This window comes from Peromyscus leucopus, chromosome 17 (assembly GCF_004664715.2).
Source record: "Peromyscus leucopus breed LL Stock chromosome 17, UCI_PerLeu_2.1, whole genome shotgun sequence".
Lineage (NCBI taxonomy): Eukaryota > Metazoa > Chordata > Mammalia > Rodentia > Cricetidae > Peromyscus > Peromyscus leucopus.
Genome location: NC_051077.1, coordinates 14,995,274 through 15,013,151, shown reverse-complemented (window position 1 = coordinate 15,013,151; position 17,878 = coordinate 14,995,274). Strand labels below are relative to the sequence as shown.

The 17,878-nt window shown below is 39.7% G+C and overlaps 2 protein-coding genes across 2 annotated transcripts in view; both read right to left on the bottom strand.

Annotated features, from left to right (window-relative positions):
* Positions 1–1,386: 1,386 nt before the first annotated feature.
* On the bottom strand, positions 1,387–16,060 carry LOC114708481 (U6 snRNA-associated Sm-like protein LSm6). The gene is made up of 2 exons (XM_037211897.1): positions 15,898–16,060; positions 1,387–1,674 (listed from the first exon to the last, which is right to left on the bottom strand). Exons 1-2 carry the CDS (start codon positions 16,058–16,060, stop codon positions 1,436–1,438), a joined length of 402 nt encoding a protein of 133 aa, XP_037067792.1. The 3' UTR covers positions 1,387–1,435.
* Positions 13,090–17,878, bottom strand: part of LOC119089191 (cell cycle progression protein 1-like) — a 56,502-nt gene continuing 51,713 nt past the window's right edge. The window contains exon 25 of the mRNA XM_037211564.1: positions 13,090–13,355. The gene's annotated coding sequence lies outside the window, so the exon portion shown is untranslated. The remainder of the gene's footprint in view (positions 13,356–17,878) is intronic.

Sequence of the window (17,878 nt, the reverse complement as noted above, 5' to 3'; positions counted from 1 at the left end):
ATGAAAGGAGGTGTCCTATACATATTAGTCAACAAGGCAGTCTGGAGGAGGAGAGGGTTGAAGCAGCAGTGTCAGCCAAAAGACACGGATTCTCTTTGGAGCCTAGAAGGAAAATTCCAGGAATTGATTAAAAGGAAGAGTGTCATTTAGCCATGATGTTACTGCCCAATATTGAGGTTGGGCAACTAGGCATAATGTGAAAGGAGTGAGTGGTCAAGTGGCCCCAGAGGGGACAGAGGAGAGGACCTGTAGCCCTGGCCTGGTGGGGCAAGCTATCAACACCCACCACAGAGATCTGAAAAGGGTAAGTTTTACTGGAGTAAGCAGCAAGTATAGACCGAGTAGTCCCTGAATCTATTAAAAATGACAGAGAGTTAATCACTACCTGGACAGTCAGCCTGGGCTCCCCCACAGTAATCTTGATGGCAGAAGTTCCAGGGCAGCATCAGTCTTTGATTGCAAGGCCCAGGAGGATCGGAGAGAGATTTTCCTGTGTAGGGGCAACTTGGGGGATGGACCTACTGTAGTCAGAAGGTTTCTCTGGTCCCACCTGGCCCCGCGGTGCCACAGCCACTTATAAAATAATCACTCCGGATTATATTCATTGTAACTGCTCGGCTATTAGCTCAGGCTTATATTACTATCTCTTACACTTAAATTAACCCATAATTTTTACCTATGTTTAGCCACGTGGTTTGGTACCTTTTCTCAGTTCTGCCTTGACATCTTGCTTCCTCTGTGTCTGTCTAGTGACTCCTAATTCTGCCCTTCTTTTTCCCAGCATTCTCCTAGTCTGCTTTCCCTGCCTACACTTCCTGCCTGGCCAATCAGTGTTTTATTAAACTAGTGTACAAGGGCATTATCCCACAGCAGACCTACCTTAGCTGAACAGAGTGTGGTGGCCATCCATCCAGAGCTTTTGTAAAGTTCTGGTAATGGGCGATATGTAGGGTAGTTCTTTGTCTTGTGAGCAGTGTTGCCACACTTGAAGCAAGCTCCAGGTGGAGTTCCAGGTGCTCCATCTTCTTTGGAGGGGGCTCAGGGCTGTATCCAGAAGGTAGCATTTCTGTCACCCTTTATGCCTCTTCCTGCTCCTCACATTCAATATACACCTTAAATGGTATATTCAACAGATATGTTTGAGGGGGCTTGAGGGCCATCGTCTAGTCTCTTGTGTTCTTTTTTTTTTTTTTGGCTTTTTTGTTTTTAATTTTAGCATTCTGTACAGATAGAAGTAAACATAAACATGAAAAGTTTAAGATTCAATTTGTAATGTAACACCTCTATCTTATTTCAATGTCAATTAAAACACCAAAACAAAATACACCAACCACTATGAAAACACACCAAAAAAGATCATAAAAGAACAAAAAACAAAACAAACACCTTATAACAAATTCTATCCAACTCTGAGGAGAGCTGCTTCCTGGTGTCTTCACATACTTCTCTTCTGGGTACTTATATACAGCACATTGTTTCCTCGGATGAACTCATCCCCATACTTATTCTTCAGCTGTCCATTTACATACTCTTCCATCTGTTCCAATGCTATATTCATGTAGCTATCCAGGCAGGCCAGGACCCCTCGATAATCCACTCCAGAATTTAGTTTCACCACAACTGGTCGTCCGATGATTTGCTTTAAGAAGTCACTAGGGGTTTGCTTCCCATAGACTCATGTTTAACAATCTTGGGAGGCTGGAAACCTGAGTTCTAATCTCCTCTGCTACTTAATCAGCTGTGCAGCTTGTAACTATCACCTTTCATGGCCCCAGGCTCATCTCGCAGCCAGATCCGGAGCCGTCCCAGGCCTCTTGTATTCTTAATATAATGTGGTGATATTGTGTCCCCTAATATATTGTGTACCCTAATAAACACATCTGTGGTCAGAGAACAGAACAGCCACTTGATAGACATAGAAGCCTGGCATAATGGTACACACCTTTAATCCCAGGACTTGAGATCTCATGTCTTGCTTGGAAAAGACAAATGCCTTTAATCCCAGGAAGTGATGGCAGGAAGATGATTATATAAGGTGTGAGGACCAGGAACTAGAGACTTTTCAAACTTTGAGGCTTTCAGCAGCAGTTCAGCTGAGATCCATTCAGATGAAAACTCAGAGGCTTCCAGTTTGAGGAAACAGAATCAGCTGAGAAGTTATCAAGGTGAGGTTAGCTGTGGCTTGTTCTGCTTCACTGATCTTTCAGAATTCACCCCAATATCTGGTACTGAGTTTTTTATTTATAAGACCTTTTAAGATTCATGTTTTTAAAAATATTATTTTACATTGAACAAACTTAGCTGGTTTTCAAGTACTTGCTTCAGACTTAACTTGACAACATATACAGAAGGCTAAAGCTTGTCACTGTAAGTGAATTACATTCATACTTAGCATTACTGCAAATGTAGTTCTGAGCACATGTGGTCATTTATAAGGTGTCTGACCATTGACTTGCATGTCTTAATTATCTTTAACAGTTTACAATAAGTTAGTAGCTTTTATAAGATTAAAGTTTGAGCCTAAAAATTTGTAATTTTTCAATTGAAGGCCTTTTACTATCAAAATAAACATTAAACCACAAGTACAGTCCATGGAGAGGCATCAAACCACATTTTCTAGATCTTTATACAGTATACTTTTAGAAAATAACAGTTTTTTATATGACTCAGTTTCTTCAAATAACTAAAGCTCGGGTTGCTCCATGGCTTAGTTGGTTAAAGTGCCTGTATCATAAACAGGAGACCCTGGGTTCAAATACTAGTGGGATCTTACTTGTACTTGTAAAACTATGCCATTTGCCTTGACAAATTCTTAGCCTGAAATCACGTTTAGTTAAACAAATGACTAAAGTTTAAGAAAGAGAGTGAAAAACATATAGTAGTTAGATATATATCTTTAAGTCAGTTTTTGTTACCCTGAATAGACCATTATAATCTTAGGAATTTATAACCATCAAACATATGTTGCTCATAAATATGATTTTCTATAAACACTGTTCACACAGAGGCACAGGAAGGAAGGGGCAATGTGCAATGGTGATGAATTCTCAATTTGAGGATGTCCCCAAAGGGAGAGACAGTGAAGAGGCATGGTGGATACCCAGTAAGGTGAGAGAACCTACCTGAGGCACCAGTGGGACTTTTGTTGAGTAAGCTCCAGGACCCAAGAGAGATAGAGGTAAAAAGACTCCAGCAAGTGAATAAGAGAGACAGAGACAGAGCAGGCAGCCACAAGGAGGCACTTACCAAGTAGGGGAAGAAAGATGAATGGGTAGAGTAGTAGGAAGAGAGAAATGGTTGGAGAAGAGGACTCTGAATTTTGCAGTCAAGATTTTGGTGGCAAGATCCAGCAGAAGAAAATGATCTGCACCAAGGAAGGTCAAAATTGGCAAGTTTATTCTGTTAGGAGGTGCAGGGCTTTTTGGAAGAGGTCCATTGTTCTTTTCCTGGGTTTCAGCACCAAACATAAACATGGGTGCAATGAAACCACCAAACTGGACTACTGCATGGGTAGAAAGATTTATTGAAGATCAAACTGCCCAGGCTGTCTCTTGGGAGAGAGAAAGAAGAGCAAAGTGGTGAGAAAACAAGCAGATTGTATATGGCAATCAGCAGGGTGGGGCCTTTGAGGTGATACAGGCTGTCTTGATTGATGGGGAAGTAAAGGTCCTTGGTAGAGGTAGTTAACCTTTACGGGAGGATTAAAAGAGGTTCTTGGTAAACAGAAACCTACCTTTAGTCCTCTGTTTACCTAATAACAATCTTTCTGTCTGTATGGCCAAAGTCTTTCTGTTTAGAACATTTCACCAGCACAGCCATTTTGATGCATGGAGGGGGAGGGGGAGGGGGAATGGAGCCTTTGGACCTAACAACCATCCCCCTTGCATCTCTGATCACTTTCTTCTTGAACAGGTACTTCTGTCATGTTTATGTTTTTGGAGAAACTGGTAAATGTGAATTCCCCAAATGTGGTGGATTTGTCCTCCTATGGGTCCCTAAAGCCTAGAATACTTCTCCCATGTGATCACTCTAATGGGCTGGCTCAAACCCTTCTGAGAAATCATACACAGCTTGTCTTCATCCAGCGATAGCTTCCTTCTACTTTGTCCTTTCAAAGCCTTCTGGGTTATTCAGTTGATAAAAGTATCTTCACTATAATTTGCTACTTGTTTTCATTGTCATTTTTATTTGGGAAAAACATGCAGAATGCCTTATGTTCACAAGCCAGTGAGCTGTTCTTAAGTTTGAAATCTTTACATATTTTGGATTGGGAACACCTAAACATTTGTTTGTTTTGGTTTTGTTTTTAATCTCAGAGACTTCTTCCTAACAAAAATCAAAAAAAAAAATCAAAACTCCCACTTCCAATCAATTTTAACTGTCAGCTTTTATAACTGTCCTTTTCTGGGGATGTAAGGAATCCAGTGATGACAACAGGCATGTGGTGTGAGGCAGGTGAGCATCAGTCCAGAGCTGTGTCTGCTATCCCAGGCACTAAAGGTTTGGGGATGGCTGGGAAGGATCTGTCTCTGTCTCTGCTGTGAGAACAGAAGCGCAGCTGTGACAATGTGTAGTGATTCATCTTTCTGTGGCACTGCTGCTTGGGGGTTGAGTGGGGTTGAGGTACCACTGGGCACGTGATTCAAGACTATTGGCTCTAAGTCGGCTAAGGGAAAAGCAATTTGCTAGATCCTGAGAGAATAGCAAAAAGACCACCCTGTCTTTAAGGAGTGAACTGAGATCTAGTTAGATAGGGAATAGTGACTGTAAGATTATGAACATCATTAGTAAGTTTATAGAAGGTCCTGTGGTGACACAAAGGTGCTGTTTAAACAGGGAGGATGTCAGGGAATACTCCCAAGAAAAGCAGATGTCTAACATGGGTGTCAAATACAAACAGAAGACCTGAAAACCAGATAGGAGTCTGTGGTGATATTTTATTTGTATGTTAATAAATAAAGTTTGCCTGGAGATCAGAGGTCATAGCCAGCCATAAACAAAAGTCAGGTGGTGGTAGCACATGCCCTTAATCCAATCACATTGCAGATAGAGTATCTGTGTGTTCAAGGACACAGCCAAGCGTGGTGACACACACCTTTAACTCCAGTACCAACCATAGAGGCCTGGAGGTCTGTATAGATGAGGAAGTGAAGTGGCTGGGCTAAGAGCCAATGAGAAGGCAGAACAGGAAGGCAATAAAGGTGCAGGTTAGACAGGAAAAAGCTGGTTCTCTTGGGAAGCTACAGCAGTGTGGTGAGCTAAAGTTAGTTGGTGGCTATCACTCTGATCTCTACAGCTTTCACCCCTGCATTTGGCTCTGTGTTTCTTATTTAATAAGACTGTTTAGAAGTTCGTCTACAGGAGTGGATTCTGTGAACCACAGGAACAGTCTGTCCACTAATCCCTATGACTTCACGGAGCTCTCAAACCTGAGCAAACAAATGGAAACCCTTCCCAACCATCTTAGCACGATGCATTTCCCCTTTTTTGTTTCTATGTCCCCAACATTGTACAATGCTGTCTAATTCTCATCTGCATCAAGACTAGCATCACAGCCGGGCGGTGGTGGCGCACGCCTTTAATCCCAGCACTCGGGAGGCAGAGGCATGCAGATCTCTGTGAGTTCGAGGCCAGCCTGGTCTCCAAAGCGAGTTCCAGGAAAGGCGCAAAGCTACACAGAGAAACCGTGTCTCGAAACACCAAAAAAAAAAAAAAAAAAAAAAAAAAAAAAAAAAAAAGACTAGCATCACATGTTAGAACAAAAGCTCCCTGGTAGCGTGCCTGACTGATAAGCTTGGAGAGCTTGTCGGTCTCCTGGCAGACCCTCTGTGCCCATGGTTCGCCTCTTATGCTCTGGTATTCCGCTAATCTCCTCTAAACCACTGACCTTTACAAAGCACAGCTCTCATATCCAGAGTATTTCCTCTAGCTGAACCTATTTTTATTCTATTGATTTTATTTTGCAGACTCGCTTGTCTTTCATCTTTGAACTTTCAGAGAATAATCAAATCTGTGGGGACCATAAATATCTTATTAACTGACTTGCTAAAAACCACAGAAAAGGACTTAACTAGCATGACTCCTCAGATTCTGCACCGTCATGTTCATGGTTAGAAACAGACAATGAAGCCTACTCCTCCCCACATTTTTCTTCACTTACACAAAGTAGGGACTTTTGCCTGGATATTACTGTGTGAACAATCACCATGACAATGAATACCAGATTGACTTTATACAAGCTTTCACCAAGAGCCTACTGTGTGCTGCACATTGTGCCGGGCATTTGGGTAGCGGTGGGCAGGGTTAAATGTGAATGCCAACAAGAGAGCAAGAGGACTCAGTCTATATGGACTACACTCTAACATGTTGATCCAGTGTACAGTACAGGTCGTCATAGGCCACTCACTATCCTTATCCAGTGCTTATAGTGGCATAACAGCGTGCTGTGCTTTCATGCAACTGCCAGCAGGGTAGGCTCATTACAACTTCACCACGGACTGGTGAGTAACACTTTCATGCCGCATGTAATCATGGCTACACTATAAAAGAGCACTTGAGCCTTTCAGGTTCCTAATCATAGGGCCACTGTCATCACACGCTCGGCCAATGACTAAAATCTATGTGGAATACAATTTTATTATGTTTTGATCTTTGGCTTAAAGAAAGAACATTTTGAGGAAATTATGTAGACTAATTAATAGTCTCATGTTGAGGATCTAACTGAGTGGTAGACCCCTCCTTAGCACGTGAGAAGCTCTGGATTCAATGCAGAAGAGAAAAAAAATCTCATGATTCTAGCTTAAGATTGTGATCACCACTAGGCATTTTCAAGTGATAGTCTCTCTCTCTCTCTCTCTCTCTCTCTCTCTCTCTCTCTCTCTCTCTCTCTCTGTGTGTGTGTGTGTGTGTGTGTGTGTGTGTGTGTATGTGTGTGTGTGTGATATTTATATATATAAATGATATATATGATATATATATATGTGTGTATATATATATATATATATATATATATATATATATATATACTGGGGAGGGGGTTGAGACAGAGTTTCTCTGTGTAGCCCTGGCTATCCTGGAACTCACTCTATAGACCAGGCTAGCCTCAAACTCAAGAGATCTGCCTACCTCTGCCTCCAAAGTACTGGAATTGAGAGAGAGAGAGAGAGAGAGAGAGAGAGAGAGAGAGAGAGAGAGAGAGAGAGATTTAAAAGCAGATATGTACACATGCATATAGTTATTCAGATACAGATTTTAAATTGCACTTTTCTTAGACATAGATTATCTTTGATATTTGACTCTGATATATCCTGATTCTCCTACTTCCTTCAAAAGCACAGCTCTCGGCCTTCGGACTGCTGTGGCACAAAGCTGATGTTTGCCAAGGGCTTTGAGTCTTAGCTAGAATACTATCCACAAATGTGGATATTACCTCTAATCTCTAGGGAAGGAGAATGAGGCAGCTGATCTCCAGAGGCAGCAGAGGTTTCTGAGAGAGCAAGTGGGTGGCAAATGATTCCACAGCTACTCAGAGCACTGAACTGAGGAGTCGAGCTCTGACTCCCGACTCAGTTTACTGAGCTACTGCCCATATGCTGTAGTGTGAGCCCTCTTCACCCAACAGTCACCCGGTTATAGGGTCCAGCCAGCATCTGACAAATGCACATCCAGATAACTATTGTTGCTATGCACAGGTCTCTTGGGAAGGAGAAATGGATTCCCTGGGATGGTCATAGCAGGATGCTGAGGTCATAAGAGGTACCCTCCTGGACCACAGTGTCTTGTCCTTCCTGTGCAACCAGCAAAGTTCAACTCTGTAATTTGTAATGTACATGTGGGTGCATGTAACTTATACTTCCTAGCAGCTAAAGTGAAAGTTAACATTAGAGTTTCAAATTTTCAAAAGGATAAATATTTACATATTATCTTAGTCTTCTTTTGCTGTGATAAATATCATGACCAAGACCAACTTGGGAAGAATAGGGTTTCACCTTACAGTTTATAACCCACCATGAAACGAAGGCAGCCTAGGAAATCAAGGCAGGAACCTGGAGGCAGGAGCCAAAGCAGAGAATTGGTTGTTCCTCATAGCTCACTCAGCCTGGTATCTTATATACCCCAAGACCACAGTTGGTGAGGACCTCCTAACCAATCATTGATCAAGAAAATTCCCCCACAGACTTGCCTATAAGTCATTCTTAGTAGTCTCAACTTAGGTTCCCTTTTCCTAGATGGCCCTAATTTGTGTCAATTTGACATAAAACTCTATGACAAGGACATGTATATAATGATCATGGGAGAGTAACTGCAAAAGATTTTAAAGCAAGCAAATTTTAGGGCTGGTGAGACAGGAGAGTAACTCTTCTATGCTGTCCTACTTACACTAGCACAGCATAGCATACACACTAGACACAGTAAATTAATACAAATAAAACCAAAAAAATTTTTAATTTCAAATGTACAGCAAGAAAAATATGTGGTCGAAATTGGCCACCTACTTCCAATCAGTGGACATTGCAAGGCCTCTCTATTTCTCTGTGTATCAGATACATACACATAATGGCTCACAACAGAGATACAAAGGATAGCTTCGTGAGTTGATCTCATCCTTTGGATCTTAGCTTACATCCTGACCTCCTCAGGTGGTCTTCACAAAACACAGTCCCAGAGATCACCCTGTCTCTGGTGTTTCACTTTGCACTATGTGATTTAGAACACGCTTATTCTTGTTTGTTCCTTTTAGTGAGAGTAAGTTCTTTACCTGTGCCATTGTTGCCTCCATTACATGCCCAATGGGTCTAATAGGGCTGAGTGTGTAGACATGGCTTATTTTTATTCATTAAACCAGATACCCAAAGTTTTTTTTATTGTACTGTTACCTACAATAGTGAAAAAGTACACTTTTTTGTAGCCTGCCCCAAAATTTCTAGGTCTGTGTTCATCATTTTTCAATGTGCACTTGGAAGGAATTATTTACTTTGGAGTAACATTAATAAAATAATATTATCATATTTAACCAAAAAAATTGTTTGAGGTTCTCCTGACTCAGAGATGTTCTAACTTTGTAGTTAGCTTGTCTAAAATAGGACCTGGGGCAAGGTTGTGTTATTGTTCCCCTTAAGTCTGCTTCAGACGCTTCTTTGGCAATGGTTTCTTGGGAGCACTAACTGTGATCGCCACGAATATCCCACATTTTCATTTCTTGGTCTGCTTGCTTCAGATGTCATCTGGCTTGCTCTTTTGTTCCTTGAATTCTCTATAGTCTAACATGTCTAACGTGACAACAGCAATCATAACTACTTCTGATTTCACATCATTGGCAGGAATGCATCATAGATGGTAATGTGAAACCTACTTTGCACCCTGTTAGCACTCATGCTCTAACTAGCACATCCTTATTGTTGATTAATTACTGAATTCATATGATAACAGTTTGATATCATTACTGTGTTCAGTAGTAAGTTAGGTAACACAGCCTGTGTCTATGGTACACAGCTAACTTACGACATTTTACTCACAACCTTGGTCCTTATAAAGATCATATTTAATTAGACACATGGACCACTGTAATTTCCACGTAGCAACACTGAGATGGGCCTTTTGATTGTCTCAGAGTTCAATCTCTGAAGTAACTAGCATTATTTATTAAAATAAGTTCACTTAATTATGATGGTGATTATTTCTCTTTAACCTGCCATGCATTTCTTCTTCACAATACTTTGTTTAATAAGTCAATAAAATAACAGTGAAAACAAAAGTGGATGACGTAGGCTCAAAGTTATGGTCTTATGTGTGAACAACCATCTGAGAGCAGCTGATGTGGGTCATCATTGTTCCAGGCAGGTTATCCTCTGCAGGAGACAGTCAATTCATCCTGCTATAGTCAGACATGACCATAAGAACATTTGAACTCAAGAATGGCCTCTACCCTAGGTATAAAGGAAGATCTATATTGGGCAGAATATTAAAGTATCTGAAGGGATCCAGAAGATTAATTTAAAATAAAAAAGATACTCCACAAAATTGGAAAATATAAAAGAAATGAATAAATTTCTTGACAGATAACACCTAACAAAATTAAATCAAGATCAAATAAAAAAATTAAATAGGCCAATAACCCCTAAGGAAATAGAAACAGTTGTTAAAAATCTCCCTTGCCAAAAAAAAAGATGGTTTTAGCACAGAATTCTACCGGGCTTTCAAAGAAGAGCTAATACCAATACTCCTCAAATTATTCCACAAAATATAAACAGAAGGAGCATTGCCAAATTCTTTTTATGAGGCCACAGTCACTCTGATATCCAAACCACACAAAGACACAACAAAGAAAAAGAATTATAGATCAATTTCACTCATGAACATTGATGCAAAAATACTCAATAAAATATTGGCAAACCAAATCCATAGAACACATCAAAATGATCATCCAACATAACCAAGCAGGCTTCATCCCAGAGATGCAGAGAAGGCCCAACATACAAAAATCTATCAGTGTAATCCACCATATAAACAAATTTGAAATTAAAAAAAAAAAACATGATCATCTCATTAGATGCTGAAAAAGCCTTTGACAAAATCCAAACACCCCATCATGATAAAAATCTTGGAGAGATTGGGTATACAAGGGACATAGCTAAACATAATAAAAACAATATACAGCAAGCCAATTGCCACCATCAAATTAAATGGAGAGAAACTCAAAGCAATTCTACTAAAATCAAGAATGGGACAATATTGCCCACTCTCTCCATACCTATTCAATATAGTACTTGAAGTTCTCACTAGAGAAATAAGACAACTAAAGGAGACCAAGGGGACACACATTAGAAAGAAGTCAAAGTATCATTATCCACTGATAATATAATAATCTACATAATTGACACCAAAAGTTCTGCCAGGGGACTCACACAGCTGATAAACACCTTCAGTGAAGTGGCTGGATACAAGATTAACTCAAAAACTCAGTAGCCCTCCTATATGCAAACAATAAGCAGGCTGAAAAGGAAATCAGAAAAACAATACTGTAGCAAAGGTTCTCTGGTCCCACCTGGCTCCACGGTCCCATAGCTGCTTATAAAATAATCATTCAGAGGTTTACATTAATTACCAATTATATGGCCTGTGGCAGGATTCTTGCTAGCTGGCTCTTTCATCTTATATTAACCCATTTCTATTTATCTATGTATCGCCACGTGTTCCATGGTTTTAATTGCATCCCATTACATGTTGCTCCTTGGAGCATCTTTCCCCACTCCTCCTTCTCCTTTCAGACTCTCTCTTGGATTTTCCTGCCTTGCTCCATCCTGCCCTGCCATAGGCCAATGCAGCATTATTTACTAACCAATGGGAACAGCATATATTCACAAGATACAGAAAGACATCCCACAGCACAATACCCTTCACAATAGCCACAAATAATATATAATATCTTGGAGTAACTCTAGCCAAGCAAGTGAAAAGACCTGTAGGACAATAACTTTAAGTCTTTGAAGAAAGAATTGGAGAAGATGTCAAAAGATGCTCATGGATTGGTAGGATTAACATAGTAAAAATGGCAATCTTACCAAAAGTGATGTACAGATTCAACACAATCCCAATTAAAATCCCAATACAAATCTTTACCAATCTTGAAAGAACAATACTTGACTTGTTGGTCAAACAAAACAAGTTTTGGAAAAACAAAAAAATCCAGAATAGCTAAAAAAAAAAAAAATCCTGTATAATAACAGAACTTCTGGAGGTATCACCATCCCTGATTTCCAGCTCTACTACAGAGCTATCTTAATAAAAACTGCATAGAATTGGCATAAAAACAGACAGGTGGACCAATGGAATCGAATCAATGATCCAGACGTAAATCCACACACCTATGGACATCTGATTTTTGACAAAGAAGCCAAAATTATACAATGGAAAAAAAGAAAACATCTTCAATGAATGGTGCTGGCATAACTGGAGGTTGGCATTTAGAAGAATGCAAATAGATCTCTATCTGTCACCCTACACAAAACTCAAGTCCAAGTGGATCAAAGATCTCAACATAAATCCATTTACACTGAACCTAACAGAAGAGAAAGTGGAAAACAGCCCTGAATGCATTTGGACAGAAGCCCACTTCCTGAATATAATACCAGTAGCACAGATACTGAGATCAACAATTAATAAGTGGAAACTGTGGTCAGGCTATAAAATAAATAAATTTTTAAAAGAGGAATGATAAACTCAGTGACTAGCTCAAATAATATCTTATAAATGAAATGTCCCCATAGGTCACATGTGTGAACACTTGGTTCTCAGCTTATGCAGGCCTTGATGTATGGTCTAGCTGTAAGAAATCAGCCCCCAGTGGTGAAGCTTGAGATTTCTAATGGAGTCCCACTTGTAATCTCTGTGCTTCCTGATCATGGAGGCCACGTAGCCAGCTGCCCCACACTCCTGCTACCTTGTCTTCCTGCTGGGATGGGCTGTAACCTCTCAACTGAAAGCAAAAACAAACTTTCAGTTGATTCTGGTTAGATACTTTATCAGGGCAAGGAAAGAGGCAGTTAATGCCACCATACTGACCTAATTCATGGATGCAGGTCCTCTTCATCTTTATGAAACGAAAATCAGAATCAAGGTGTTTTAAATTGAATTATCATAGAGTAACAGAAACTCAGATCTAAAATTAAGACAGACATGGAGGTAAACTCACCATTCTCTGTGGGTTTTCCCTCAAGGCACTGGGCAATTAGCAAGTGGTCCTGGACAGGAGATAAGGTTGATGGTAGGGCTCAGGGCTTTTCGGCAGTCACAAAAGGATAGGAGGGGAAACACACTTGAGCATTATAAAAAAGTCATGTACTGTGGGGGTGTGGGGGGAACATAATTCAATGGCTGCTTTTCTTCTTGAGGACATGGTAGAAAACAGTGAAAATACTCATAGCAATTTTATTAAGTGAAAAAAATTGCATTATAATCACTTAGGTGATTTCAAAAGAATAAGGAGAAAGCATAAACATAAATGAAAAAGCAAGCAAAACAATAAAAAATCTTGATCTCAAATAGAAAACAAAAAAAGAAGAAAGGAAAACAAATAATCAAGTAGCCAGATGGTAGTTTTTTAAATAAAAATTCACTGTTTAATTAAAAATCTAATTAAGGGCAGTGCTTTGTCATCTTTGCTGGTAGATGGTGTCTGGATCAGGGGCCAAGTTTCCAAGGCTGTGGTTAGAGAAGTTAGCTAGATGTTCAGTGCAGATGGTGTGGTCCCAGGAGATGTCTCTAGAACACATCAAGACTGCCACATTGAGTCCTGTATCCATGGTGGAGGAATGGAGTATCTGTCTACCCAGTGGTGTGACAAAGTCTACACATTCCTGTGAAAGAGCAAATAGGAAAATACTGTTGAAAAGCAGATTTTTAAACAGTATCAAAAACTGCCAAGGAATGATGTATTATTAAGATTGGTGAGGTAATTATTTTTTTAGGAGAAATCGATGAAAAGATTTCCATAGCATCAGCATTGATGAGGCCAACTCAGGGAATAGTAAAAAAAGGAATCACAAAATGAGCCTGAACACACCTGGGACTTGTTCGGTCTCCATATTTCTCTAAGTGTGGTTTCTAAACTTGGAGCTTTGCAAGGATGTATATGTATGTTCAAGCGTTGGTAATGACTGCACATGGGAGATGTATCCAAGAAGAAAACGATGAACTTTAGACAGTGCCTGAATGTGCTGTCTTTGACATATTTGTTGTCTTGGTCATAACACAGTATAAACAATATGCTGATCTTTTGGGATTTGGATAACAGCAGAATGTAAAAAAAATTTACACATACCTTTTTGTTTCTTTCGGAAGACAGTTGGTTTTAACAAGAGAGTCTAGGTGTGCAGAGCATTGTGTGTCAGCAATCCTATGGGGCACATGCTTAAGTAACTGTCTGCAGTCAGTGTGACAGAGAACCCAGATTTTACCAAGCATGACCACTTACTCTCAGATACAAGCACTTGTACCTCAGAATTTTTGAAAGAAGAAAATTTAGCAAGAGACAATAATTTGTGAGACATGTCAAAGCAAGCATATTGCTTGTGGAAGAGAGAACTTCTGAGACTTCTACTTCAAACTTGCAGCTAGTGCTTTTTGTGTTGTGCAAACTGGAACACAAGAAGCTAATTACCTACATATGTTTCTCAAAAGGTTTGGATATGGGGCACAAAGGTGAGTCCTCCTCTGTGTAGGAGCTCAGTGCAATCCTCATGCACAGAGGTGTGAGTGCTCATTCTGGCTGGTGAAAGATCTACAAAATGTCAAATGATATAAATCTAACAAAAAATACATAGAGTAAGTAGAAGAGAAGAAATTACAACCAGGCATTGGGAAGGATCTAGTAAACCCTTCTACATGCCAAGCATATAGCCCAAATGCAACAAAGACACCCACTGTTCTTAAAATATGTCCATACTCACTTATACACTGAAAACCTATGAAAAACCCAACACACAGTTCAAATTCCAGCCTTTGTTTAAGAGCTGGCAGATGGTGATAAATTGGAATTTGAAGTGACTAAGATATGTCAACAAGGACAGATAAAGGAAAAGTAAACTCAGAAGAAATTTTAAAAGTGACCTGCTGATACAACTTTCACAGGACCAGAAACTACTATGCAAGCTGCCACAGAAGGGAAACACTAGTCCTATCCATCGGTGACACCAATGAACCACAACAACCAGGAGAGCATGGCAAGATATCCCTAAAGGGGCAACAATGGCACTCATACATTGTTAGTAACTAACAATTGCCTAATTGAACTTAAGGCCTACTCAACAGGAAGGAAATCATGCCTGGTACTAGAAACCTAGCCAATTACCCAGGGCTGGCGAGGTCATGGATCTTAGGCGAGAATTACTACTGCCGTGTTTCTAGAGCAAAATACTTCTCTTTTTGTTTGTTTGTTTGTTTGTTTGTTTGTTTGTTTGTTTTCTTTTTTAAACATAATTTTTGATGATTCTTTGGGAATTTCACGTCATGTGCCCCAACCCCACTTATTTCCCAGTTCCTCCATATCTGCCCTTCACATTTGTAGTGTCTACCACACACAAAAGAAAACTTAAAACATAATAAAAATGAAATAAAAATACAAATATGAATATTAATTTAAACAAACAACAAAATCATGGTTTTGTTCCTATTTTTAATTTGTGTTTGTTTGTTAACCAAGATAATTCTTAACTGCATTCTAAAACTTATCCATATACCCACAAATATGTGTAGCTCTCAACCCTAATCAAAGAAACTTCTCTTTATAGCAAATGGACACCAAATATATAAAAAACATAATAGGTCATACTGTAAAGATTAATGAATCATGCGGAGCCCAGCCCCAATGGATACATCTATAATACAACTCTTTACCACCAAGGCTCAGGGAACACCACACAAGAGGGAGCAGAAAGATTGAAAGAGCCAGGTGACCAGAATTCCTGTGAAATTGTATCTTCATTTTTAGGAAGAAAATGAGGCCTTACATCAAATGATTTCAACTGAGCAAGAGACTTCTGAATTTATCCGGAACAACAAATGACCATGCCTTAGTAACTAGCCAGAGGAAAACTTTTTCTCCAGATTATGTGGCATACTTCATTGTGGAAGAATGAAAGAGATATATTAGAAATCATACAAGATACAGTCCTTTATCAGAAGTTCAAAATGCTCCCTTTCTCCATGCTTATGGGCAATGAATGTTTACATTAATTCTGTGACTATGCTGGTTCTAAATGTCTAGTTCTCACTTGCTTCACAAGTGAAAAATAATTCAAAAGCACTTTGCTGTGAGCCATATAATTAAAATTATAAGAATTGATATGGGAGATATAAACACTTCTGAAACATACTATACGTCTGACCCCAAACTCCTACCAGAATACAGGGAAGACTTGTTGGATGCTTTGGTTTTCTTTCCTGTTGCTATGATAAAACATGCTGACACAAACCACTTGGGGAGTGGGGGAGCGGGAAGGGTTATCACAAAAACCAAGTTATCATCCACAAGGTCAAGGTGGCAGAAACCTGAAGCAGTCATGTTACAACCAGCCAAGAGCAGAGACTAACAAGCCAATGTACACGTGCTGGTGCTCAGCCTTGCTCTACATTTATGCAGTCCAGAATCTCTAAGCCTGGAGAATGGCGATGCCCACAATGGCAGGCCTTCCCACATTGACCAATGTAATAAATACACCCACCCCCAGGCATGCCTGCCCAAAGGCCCTTCTCCTAAGGAAGCCTGAGTTTTGCCAAGTTTACAATAAATGCTAAGCGGTGAAAGAAATGTATTGAAAAAACCTATAAGACACAGCCAGGAAAAACCTACCAGTAATTCTACTGGTTGGTAGATGAGTTACTAAATCATAATGAAACAATTCACAGACTTATCAGATCCTGCGTCAAAGAACTAATGGAAATCAGAGTGAAGAAGGGAATGACAGAAAACAGATAAGAGATTCAAGAGGAGAACTAGATACTGTCTTCTTACGCATGACTTCAAATCATGCCCTGATATCAATAGAGCATGCGCTAGACATAGGTCCCACCAAAAAGCAAAAGGCTTCAACATGAGTCAAGTCAAACACAACATTCTCCACTAGAGACTGTATTGTTGCAAGTATCTAGCAATTCACAACCATAGTGGGAAAGGATTCTAATGTTAAATCTCTAATTTTTGTTCTGGCTTAGAAACAGACACATGGACCATCCTATTCGAACTGAGAATCGGCACTCTCCTGCATTTACTGTCAATTGGCTTTCAACTTGTGTTTTTAAAAAATGAAAAGTTAAAAATAGTCTTTTAACAAAAAAAATGGTGCTGGGAGAACTGAAAAGTCACTTGCAAAAAAAAAATAAAGTAAAATTGGCCTCTCTACAAATATAGTATAAAAATGAGATAAATATGGAACCTTAGGTTAGAGAGAAAAGCATTTGCTTTGTATGATGGCTAATCTTGGTTGTCAAATTGACTATATCTGGCATCAAATAAAATCCAAGCAGCTAGACACATCTGTGAGGAATTTTCTTGGATCATTTGAGGTGGGAAGACCCACCCTAATCTGGGCCACAGCTTCTGGTGGAAACCTATAGAAAAGGACATGGAAGAAGGAAGCATTTGTTTTTGCTTACTTGCCCTCACTCTCACTGGCAGGCTCATCTACCCTGTTGCTGAGGCATTTCTTTTCTGGTATTAGAACCTACTTCTTCAGGATTCAAGAGTAGACTGAAGACCAGCAGTTCTGTTGTAATCCTCTGGGACTCTGGCACTAGATTGGTACTGTTGCAGCATCAGCCTTGTGCACTGAACAACTACTGGACTCTTGGTCTTTCTGTGGGAGACAGCCATTACAGGACTACCCAGAGCACAGCCACTTATCCACTCCAATGAATTCCTTTTTAATATATAGATAGTCATTCTATCAGTTCCGATCCTTTGAAGAACCCAGACGAATACACCTTGCAAACAAGATCCAAGTCTTACCCCCAAACCCATGTAAATTAAAAAAAAAAAAAAAACGTGTGTAGTGACACACACTTGTAATCACAGGGCAGGAGGAGCAAAAGCAGACCCTTGGCCAGCCAGCCTATTCTACTTGTGGAATTCCAAACTAGCATAATCAGTAAGATAAAACTGTCTAGAATAAACAACATAAAAAGTAGAGGTGTCATCCTGGCTCCTCTGGCCTTGCATGCATAAATACATGTATGTACCTGCACACACACACACACACACACACACACACACACACAAATGCACACTCATACACACAATCATCTATCTATCTACTTACCTACCTGTCAATCGATCTATTTTTCCATCTCATATATACACATATATATATAAAAGCAAAATGAA